Genomic DNA, 10,925 nt, shown 5'->3' with positions numbered 1-10,925 from the left:
ATATATATATATATATATATATATATATATAAGCTGTCCAATCCATATGACTTTTTTAAATCTGCAGAAATGTAAGATAAACTCAGACTGAACTTGACTCAACTTCATTTTTATCACATCGCTGTCATCTGTTGACCCTCATACCATAAGATGATTACATCTCTACCATGTGGCTTTAATAATCCTGGAATATCAGCTCAGATGGACAGTCTGTGTCATCTTTATTACCATAAATAACATTTTACTAACATTTTGGGCGTATAATATTAAAGTGGCTGTCCAGTGCAGCCAAATGCATTATTTCTGGTCCCAGAGCAGTGATGTTTGTATAAATAACATTCCAATGTGCTCTCTTCCAAAGTCAATAAGTGCAGAGAAGTGCCTGAACCTCGTGATAAAAAAAAAAAAAAAAGGCAAAACATGTGGTCCTTCTCCACCTTTGATTTTATCATGTTAAGCTTCACCAGCGGCTTCTCTAATCGAGTTGAAGTTGCTCCTTTAGCTCCGCAGAAGGGATTTTGCTTGAAAATGCCATTAAACCAAACCTTTGCATGTATTCAATATCAAATAAATAGATTAACAATGTAACTGAGATCCTTGTTTCACTGAGGAGACAATTTAAAAATGTATTCTAATAGTACTTCACCAAAAAATGATGTAGGCACCATTTAATATTAGGAATAGCATTAGTTTACTCTTCAGTAGACATTTCTGTGGTTTATTGTACTTTATCTGATCTTAATACAACTCGGAGGTGCATCAAAATACAAGCTGCTGGTTTTTAGTTTGATGCGTTTAATGAATAGATCACAGGTTTTTATTTAATCTATCAGTGATCAGCCTGAGCCCATCAAGGAAAAACTGGCTAATTCATGGCTGGTGCAGTGGATATAACCCAAACTTGGTTATATCCAGCGTAATGGTTTAACATTTAAGAATACGTAAGCTGGTAAAAATATTAACTTCAGGTTAAAACGACGTAAGTAGTTCAGATTTTTAACTTCAAATTAGAAGCTATCAACTGAATTCAGTTATTTACAGATATGTATTTTTTTCATCATGTTTACAAACCCCTTGTCTTCTCTGTCACTTTGTCGCCTCTTCTTGGTTCTATTGGGTTCACAAGACTCTAACTCTAACCCTGGAAATGATTTAAATATGGATTCATACCATTTTTGCCCAACCTTTTGGAATCATGGTCACTGACCGTAAGTGATTCCTTAACCCAAGGGAGACCTGCGGTGCTAACTACTCTTGTTAAGGTCCACCTCTGTTCCAAGTTTTCTCCATTTGCAGATAAAAGTCTTTGCTGTGGTGTCCACGAGTCCCCATGTGATTTAAAGCTGCAGTACATAACTTTTATTTTAAAAAAATATGTTTTTTTTTACATATTTGTTAAAACCTTCGCCATGTTGTGGCAGTATGTGACAGATAGTCTGTGAAAAGATCCAACTCCTCCACCTCCTCCCTGAGATATTATTGCCGTCTGAAGAAATGCACCACTCCCCACCAAAAACAACCAACCAGACCCAGGAGGTCATAATGCTGTCAGTCATCCTCGTGAACATGTTGCTAAATGTGCTGATAATCTAGGAACAACTCACTATCACAGGAAAACCATTTATCTGCCATCATGCTGGCATGGCCTCCCCCTCAGCATGATACTGCCACCAAAATACTTGAGGGTCAGTACAGTGCGATGTTGAAAAACCTCGTTCTTCTTCTTCTCACTGTGGCCAGACGGCTCCGTCTTTGTCTTGTCCGAATATTAAACTTTTACATTTTAAAATCCTTTGCTTTAATTATTCTACAGAAGTATAATTTCTGCTTCGAAATCCACAAGAGCCGTGCTTCTTATTTACAAGAGGAGAATTCTTCAGGGCTTCGGTCCACATCTGTTTTCAAGTCTATCTCCACAATTAATTACACACTGGTTACAAGTATGCAGCAAACCATCCACAAGGAAACAAGCAGAACCTTTTCCAAAACTTTTTTTTTTTTGCCCCCCAACCAAAAAAACAAAAAACAAACAAAAAAAAAAGACAGCCAAACAAAACACTAAATTAAATTTTTTTTCAGCCTGAAATGTTTTTGGAGAGCGTTTGTTTCATATGTAGGCATTTGCATTCTTCTTCTGCATTTTGCTGTGTCTTTTGTGTTCATTTCTTGTGAGCTCTATTAGTCGTAATGTGCTTTTAACATTCTTCTGCGCCCTTCAAATTACTACTTCTTTCAGGAAGAGTTTATTTCATGGAAGTGACTGTTCTTTGGGCATCGCTTCTTGCAAACACCTCTCCAGCCGGCCGTGCGCACCGAATGCCACAGAGCTGCTTTTATATCCCGACACAGGAACGAAACGCCAAATGCAACATTTCCAAGCATGCAAAGAGCAGCCTGCAGCCAGCACTCCAGCAGCAGAGGCACTCTTTCATAGTGATATCCCTTTGTCCATAACTTCTACAGTCGTTATAAAGAAATTTAAACCAAGTATCTATAAAGACAAACATAACTCATGCAGAAAGACTTAGGAATCCATGTAAACTCAATGAAACTGCTTTGATGTGGCAGTTTAGAGACGAGACCATGACTTAAGAAATATGCTGCGGAAGAGCTGCAGTCATTTATTAAATGCTTTTGTCTTCCTCTGGAGCGTTTCCTCAATCGTCCTGTGTGGAAATGAAGACTGGGGAGAGGTTGCAGTGGACTTAGTTCCTCCTCCGAATAAGAAAACCAAAAACCAGATACTTAGTCAAACAGAGCAGCCCAGACTTTGTGTATGTGCCAAGCGGAGATATTTATCCTCAACTGAGCAACATAAACGTCATAAAAGCAGAGACTGATGGCTTTTCTGGTTTCCTTACACTTGAATTGTACTAAGGTTGTCAAACAAGTGGAATTATCTCTGATGCACTTGAAAAGTTTTCTTACAGAAAAAAAAACAATCATTTTCAGCAACTGTTGGGCGCAGATTTCCTCAGATTAGTGATGCATAAATCTGAAAAGGTCTACTTGTCTCCCCAGCTGTCAAGCTGAAGTCCATTTGTTTTTCATTTCTGCAGGTAAAGGGAGCTCAAGCATCTCCTCTGACATAAGCTCAAGCACCGATCACACACCAACTAAGGCTCTGAAGAATGTGGCTACCACTGAAGGTAAGGCATCTGGTGCTCATTAACCAAACTGCCCTCCCTTTTTCCTCCTCTTCTTCTCTCTCCTCCTCCTCGCGCGCTGCCTTTTTTGGGACAGAAACCTGTGTGTTCCCTGGTTCCAGCTCCCATCAGAACCAAGAAAATGTTTCAGAAGATGGAGGAAAAAAATACACACACTTCTGGCTCCTCATAGTGAAAGAATGCTTATCTAAACTGAGGTTGTATCAGGCTCAAAGTGCTGCCCAGCAGGGCGGGAGGGAGGGAGGCGCACGGTTGCAGGAGAGGTTTTCTCTTTGTTGTTGTAAAGATGAAGACAGTCTAGAGAGTAAATATGAGGTTGAGGAACTTAAACTTCACTCGGTTAGGTCTCTGGTTCCCTCTTTTCTCTTCATAATTTTCTGTTTGCTTACCCCAACAAAATGCCAAACCACAGATTGCCTTGGAAAAGAATTAAAACCCCTTAATCTTTTGCAAGTCTTGTTGCGTTACAACCACAAAATTCAGTTTTTTTTTTTTTTTTTGGTGGTGCATATTTGTGAACAGCTTCCTCAAAGCATGGCGCTACCACCACTGTGTTTCACAAAAGCTAAGGTATGTGTTCAGGGTGATTTACAATTTTTAACCACACATTTGATCCCTTGTTTTTACTCTCAGAGTAAAAAGTTGTGCCCTGCTACTGACGAAATATCTTCTGCTCCTGTTTGAATCCTGGGTTCTGGTGTTCATACTTTCTCTTTTAGTGGGTAAAAGCCGACGCCCTCAGCAGAGCAGCGATGCCAAAGTCACACTGCTGATGGGCAAAGTCACCGATTCAGTCCCAAGAGTATAAAAACGTTTTTTGAGCAGTGATATCTTAACCTGTTCTTACATTGAGCATGTTTGCTCTTCTTTTACATAGACAAAATTCCCACCACCATTTTATTTGGTGGAGTCAGATTAAAGGGGGCAGAACACAATGTTGGCAACACTTTTCAGTTTTTCTTTTTTTTTTTTTTGAGTTTTGTAAAATAAAGTTTTCTTTCCACTTCACTAAAGTCCTTTTCTATTTGTAGGTTGGTTGTAAATGTACATTTACAACCAACATTATCTATTCCTTACTGCATTCACTACAGATACATCTGTGCTGTGTCAAATATTATAGAATATTTGCTGTAAAGGCTCCTTTACTTTCAATTTTCATTCATGAAGATAAAATTGATTTTCATTCTGGACAGTTGTATGGCAAAACGACACCTGCTCAAAGTTATGACTTTATCCCTTCCTCCTTTGTGTTTCCTTGTGTGTTAATGTTTTCTAATACATCTCTGAGGTTACGTGGATGAATTGTAATTCGGGGAACTGAAGTAAACAAGGATGGATCAAATCTTTTGGGATTTTTGCTTGTAAAAAAATTTTGATCCTAACTCATAATCTTTGTTTGTATACCACATAAATCCTTAAACATTTGCGGTTTTAACTTGACAAACTGTGAAAAAAATTCAGTTTATTTGTAACAAACATGTCATTAGGAGGCATTAAGTTTCAAAACTCAAAGTCGCTGATCGGTTCTGATTGAAAGCTTGGTGCAGTTTCTTCCGGCTGAGCCGTGACTCATTGCCTGTTTTGCTCCCTTCGTGCTCATACAGAGAGCGCACTCACCCGGCTGCTGTCAGCCATTGTCGTCACCAATCTCAAATTTGCTCTGGCAATGGTGAACGTAATATTCCTGTGGTTTGGCGCTGCCCACTCAAAAACAAATAGGAGCTAGAGCCTATGTTTATAACCGCCGCTCGGCAGAAAGACACAAGGTGTTTGTCAGGGAGCAGAAGTTACGGACCGAAGAGGAAGAAAATCCCTGGCAAACGCACGACGCGTTGGCTGTTTTGAGTTTTACGCTAGATGTGAGAGGCTAATTCACCCGTTTAACCTTTACGATTCAGAGCGAGCAGAATCCGATTATTGCCGCGGGTCCGGCTCGTCTGGAAGCGCTGACTCATTCGGATCTTTCCACCTTAAAGGAGCTTCAGGAAACAGTTGTATAATTGTCCCGAATATGTCTCCTCTGAGCACAACCTGTGCAGATACGGGCTGAGTGAGTAACAGACCGTAGACAACTACGTCCAAACCATAATTCTCAACTGTGTTTTGAGTGAAATTGTTATTTTTTTCTCCATGCTAAGTGGGAGTAATTACATGGTCTACAACCGCCACAGCCACAGTCAAATCCCCCCTCCTTAGAAAGACACGCACACACCGAGCGCACACAGGCCGTGCAGACCCCTGTACGGATACTCGCTTGCAGTGGCAGATCAGGCAGCTCTGGCCCACACAGTCCTGTGGTCCACTAAACTAATCAGGAAGCAGTCTGGGCTGTTTCCCCACCGCACACTGGGAGTATTCATACCGTCCCAGAGCTGTTCTACGGCCGCCGCTGCTCTGATTCGGTTTGCTTTTTTTTTTTTTTTTATCTCAGCATCAAGCATCACGATTTAATGAGACTCTTTTTTTTTTTCTGCTGCCACTGTATTTAACTGAACTGGAACCACACATGTCAGGCGTCTCAGAAACAAGTGATTCTAAAATATTCCGTTAAAGCAAACAAATCAGTAATCCGATAAAGAGAAACATTTCTAATTTCTCCAGCTCAAGCTGGCGCTGCTACAGCTACAGCCACAGGTTTTTTGTTTATTGGCCAGCAGGCATAGACTGGTTTCTGATTCATGATAAACAACTCTGTTTTAAACATTTGCAAAAATTTTTCTGCAGTGTAAAATGTTTTACCGGCATCACAGAGTGTGCAGGTTTTTCTCTGCTAGTGCAACACATGGAAGAGAACTTCCTTGACCCATTGCATGCAATGCAAGCCATCAGTCATCTGTGTATGTGTGGAGTGGCATCCTGGTATTCGTGGGGGTTGGGGGCAACAGCTGTCCTTGAACAGTTAACATCCACAAATATTTGAGACCCTCTTTAAAAACACTTATAACCGTCTATTTTAATAGTTCACTCACTAAATATTCCCAAATATGCATTATTTAGCATAGCACTTAGAGCCACATGTATCTTTAGTAAAAGTCACACAGCTTTGCATGTTTTTGGTGATGCTAACAGAACTTAACAGATTTTTATAACTAAATCTTTGTTAAAGCTACATGCTTTCCTGCAGAATCTCCGCTTGAGGTAAAACATTTGTTGCTAACAAGAAAAAGAAAGAGGGACACAATCAGAAATGTAAAGTGGTATTTTGACTGAGAATGAAAACATCCAACACCAGATGTAGTAGCAGTTTGTTTTTGCACTGGCATTTGTCCAGGACGTACTTTGCTTCTATTTTAATTCTAGTTTTTGTTTTCTCACTTGGACACCATGCTGTTTAAGCTCAAAATTACCACTAGCAAAATATTACACCAGTTTGTGCCTGTCGGCCAAAAACTGCCAATATTTTTTTAAAATCACAAATTTATTCCTTGGAACCGCGTTGCAGTTCTTTTGGAGACATATTCACATTCCACTAGATATTCATTGACATTTTGAGAATATTACGATTCTGTGTGGTGAGGGGAAGCAGACTTGGACTTGTGGTGTCTATTTTGTGAAGTTTATCTAATTACCGAGTGAAATAGCAGTCTGGTATTAACAGCGTGCGGCCACAAGTAATCCTAGAAGTTCAAATTCAATTTTACCTTCTTCAATATATTAGTAATTTTCTTTGCCTTTAGAGGATATAGTTTTAGTTGCCACTGTGTCTAGGACTCCAACCAGAGGCGCTGTTAGAGAGAGCATCAGTTTTCATTTTTCTGTTAAAAATAATCTATTCCATGACAATAATTTGAAGGAAAGATTTTCTTTAAGACTCAACAAAAACCACAGTGCTAAGTTATAGGCCTGCGTTAATATCAGTCAGGTAATGAGAACCAGGGCACTGCCTGTTGTCTTTCACCAATCCTGCATGCATTCCCAGAAAATCAGCATGAGGAAGCTGCACTCACTCTTCTGTTGAAAACAAACCGTGTCGGGCCGGGAGCTGTGCAATTCTGCTTTCAGTTATTATTTAGGCAAGTTTGTGGTAGCCTGACCTAGTTTAGCTTTCTATTAGCTGCAGACTCAACAGGCGCAGTGCTGGACAGTAAATCCCTCCTTTGGGATGAAATTGAGTATTTCTCAGCAGGGGTTACACTTAGACCCTAGCTGGGCCTCCGGGATTTGTCCAAGTCGGGGTACCTGAGGAATGCGGCCCAGACAAAGTGGGAGCCCGACAGGAGGCTGTGTGGTTTGACATTTGTAGGCGGTTTTGTGTCAGCTGGAGATTTTGTTTAAATTTCAAACACTGATGTAACACAGACCCGGTGTGGGTGTTGGGCACCTCAGAGGAGAAGTTCGAGGTCAGTTTCTTCAACTGTCTGTTGTGGCACCAGGAAGGTGGGAAGCAGAGGGAACAATGAACAGGCCCACTTCCTCTCTGGAGTCAAGGACCAAAGAAGCAGTGATAACGGCGACACGGAAAAGCTTCCCTACAACCCCGACCGAGCCATACGGGTCTGCACAGACTTAGATAGAGTAGAGGTCAGATGTTTACATACGCTCGTCCGTTGAGCTTGTTTTGTCTTTGTTTTGGTCCAGGAGAATCAATAATGCAACAAATAACTTTGATTCATTTTTAAACAGTATTTGAATGCACAGGTTTTAATTTATTGTGGATGTTATGAATTTTTAACCCTTTCATGCATAGCGGTCGCTACAGTGGGCAGCTGTCTAAAAGCCATTTTCTTGTGCTTCTTGTGGATTTTTATGTTATAAATGCACACAGATCACTGAAGTGGACACTGATGCGTCATATCAACTACTGGCCATCAGCTGCAAATGCAAGAAATGATTTTTGTTAAATCCAATATGGCCGACAGATAAAAAAAGCATGCCGACCGACCCGGTCCCTCCTTCTACTGTAGACGACTCTTGCAGGTAAAAAAAAAAATATTGTGACATCAGGTAACCCCTAAAGAACAATACCGCTGATGTATGTTTCAAATAACAACTTTGTATTTGGAGAATATTACAATTGATCACCTAAAAAATAAAAAAATTGGAAAAAAAAATCCTGACACAAAGGATCATAATTCATGCATGAAAGGGTTAATAAGATGTAAACAAAGTAAAATGTACACCAACATCACTAATAAAATTTGCTTTGAAGTCTCTAATTTGGTCTCATAAATGCTCATTCTAAAATAATTAAATATACCTTGTGAAATATTATCATTATGCCGACAAGTCATGTTCAGTATCCGTCTGTCGTGAGTCACGTTACTTGTCTGTCATCTTTTGAGTCTGGGAGCAACAGGGAGTCAGCATCCCTCAATCATAAACTCCACCCATGCATTCAGTTTCTGTAACTGTTTTATTCTTTTTTTGGGCTTCAGGGAAGGCCATTGCAAGCTCACCAGTAAAGTACTAATTGTGAAAACTGCTCAAAAACTCTCACCATTCACTAAAATAAAACATAAATTTTTATGCCCCAAAAAGCTGGGAAACTCAGTAAGAGCAACTAATTAACAGAAGGGAGGTGAAGTGAGACTCCAACTATAAACTGGAGGAAAAGAACGACATAATCTATGAGAACTAAGTCTAAATGCACAAAGAATAGAAAATAGGAATAAACTAAGAACATGAACACAAAGCAATGAATGCCAATGGCAAAACCCTAATGAGAGTAACACTTAAATGTGGCAAGACCCTTATTGCAATTATAAACCCACAAATGATGAAAACACAAACCCAAATGAAACCCAAAACATAAACACCAGTGAATTGTGAAAAAAAAAAGAAAAGTAAAATTTTGCAGCGTCAACAATATGCTCTGATTTTGGCACCAACTTCCCGCCTGAAGCATACATAATCGAAGTAACACACAAATACAGGCTCTGTGATCCAAATAACTCCAAGAAAGATTATAATCTTTAATTATTAAAGGTGCACAGTCAAGAACTATCAGTCATCAAAAAATGGTAATAAACCAGAATCCTTTGACATTTCCATTACAGTTTCACATCATCAGTGCGATTTTCCTCATCTGTTAAAATAACGTAAAATCACATAAATAATTATAAGTGACAGACTCATGCTTCAGTGTGAAATATGTATGAAAATAAAGCCTCCTAACACCCCCACAGTGATGTGTTGAAGGCAGTGTAAAGGTCAGAAGTGAAGTCTAAACAGCTCTGCTATGAAAACTCCCTTCTTACAACATGTTCAATTTCTAACAACCTTCCAGGAACAACAAATCCGTCACACTTCACCCATAAACTAACCTCGAGTACTGACGAACTGTTTACTCGTGTTTGCTCAGCCAGATATATAGTGTTTCACTGTTGACTTTTGCTGCGCCAAGGCTAAAATGCTCCTTACAGAGAGATGTTTGCGTGTGTGTCATTGCCACTGGGACATTTCTTTTTTACTGTAGAGAGACGATTTGAGTCGGAGTTGCTCTGTTGCTCCACCGGAGCTCTGCTCTGTTTGCATCCAAACAGAGAAGTTTGTTTAAGTGTGGATGCATCTGTTTCTTTGGATGTTTGAGCTTCTCACCTTACAGAGCAAATACTAACTTGAGTTGCTTTGAATTTTTTTATGCTTAGAAATGGTTATTATTATTATTATTTTTCCACTTCAGAGCATTTTGAATCAAGCAGTAGCTGAAGCTGTCTTGTGAATTTACAGCAAGTTTCATTGGAAGTGTAAAGGTTTTGCTTCTGGGACTTGTCCATGTAAAGAACACAGAGGAGAAAAACATTCGGTGCTGCTTTCTTCACGTTTTCTCCATCAGCTGTCCTCACTCCTCCTCCTTTTTCTTTCGGCCTGCTACAGCCAGGAAATCGAAGCAAAAAAGCTCAGAACGAGAGCGAAAAAAATGCAAAACAATTGCAAGCAGATTTCCAGAAAAAGGAGGAGGCGAAGGAGAGATACACCAGCGCAGAGAGCAGATCTCTCTGTCTCGTAACTCTTCGCTGATTACTGCTCAGTCTTCCCATCCTCTATTTTTGACAGGCAGAGAATGCGGACCCTGTAGTTTTGAGAGTGTTTGAAATTTTTGCAAAAGCGTTACGTTTTCTCGCCGGGAACACGTTTGACAGGATTTGGCAGCGACACCACCTGGCTTTGCTTCCTGTAAGATCCTGGCTCGGGTTGTTATGTTTTTGATGTAATCCACCTGGGTCTTTGGGACGTTTAAGTGGCAGCATGACCACAGCTATGGACCAGCTGAACCAACACATTAGGCTCTCTTCGTCTCATTTTGTGGTGTGTGTCATTACGTAAGCCTGGATGTATCGGCTGTGGTTGAATCGGCAACAGCACAAAAATGAGAAGCAGTTTTTATAATTCCTCAGGGAGTCTTGGATGGCTTTCTGTTTTGCATGGTGACAGATTAAAGAATAAACACAGACAGATGAATGTTGTTACAATGGAGGATTGGTGTTTCACAAGGAAAGGACCCGATTAGGCACACCTCTCATAATACTATTAGAATACAAACCATCTCGATGCAGATATAACTCCAGGGCCATGCAGTCAAACAAACATAACCCCTATTATCTAGAAAACAATATTGACATGGGTTTTATTTCTGTTTTTTAAGTCCTCCCATCTGAAGCACTCCACACCAAACTAATGCAAGAATGCCTTGATGACATATTCGTTCCAGTTGCATTGGGAAGTTTTTGTTCCATAAATTCAAGCATACATTTTCGAGAAGAAATTGTCCTGTTCTAACTCCAAAACCTTATTTTTTAAAAATATTTCTGGCACTTT

The 10,925-nt window shown here is 39.9% G+C and overlaps 1 protein-coding gene across 1 annotated transcript in view; it reads left to right on the top strand.

The window, feature by feature from the left end:
• LOC106936523 (F-box/LRR-repeat protein 7) overlaps nt 1–10,925 on the top strand; it is a 30,589-nt gene that overhangs the window by 7,699 nt on the left and 11,965 nt on the right. Inside the window, exon 2 of the mRNA XM_015017582.1 lies at nt 3,060–3,149. Within this exon, the coding sequence (XP_014873068.1) occupies nt 3,060–3,149 (90 nt within the window). The remainder of the gene's footprint in view (nt 1–3,059; nt 3,150–10,925) is intronic.

Source organism: Poecilia latipinna, unplaced genomic scaffold, assembly GCF_001443285.1.
Source record: "Poecilia latipinna isolate Pla-1442-1.1 unplaced genomic scaffold, P_latipinna-1.0 Scaffold2163, whole genome shotgun sequence".
Classification (NCBI taxonomy): domain Eukaryota; kingdom Metazoa; phylum Chordata; class Actinopteri; order Cyprinodontiformes; family Poeciliidae; genus Poecilia; species Poecilia latipinna.
The sequence above is the reverse complement of the archived record's forward strand: the minus strand, read 5'-3'. Positions and strand labels throughout refer to the sequence as shown.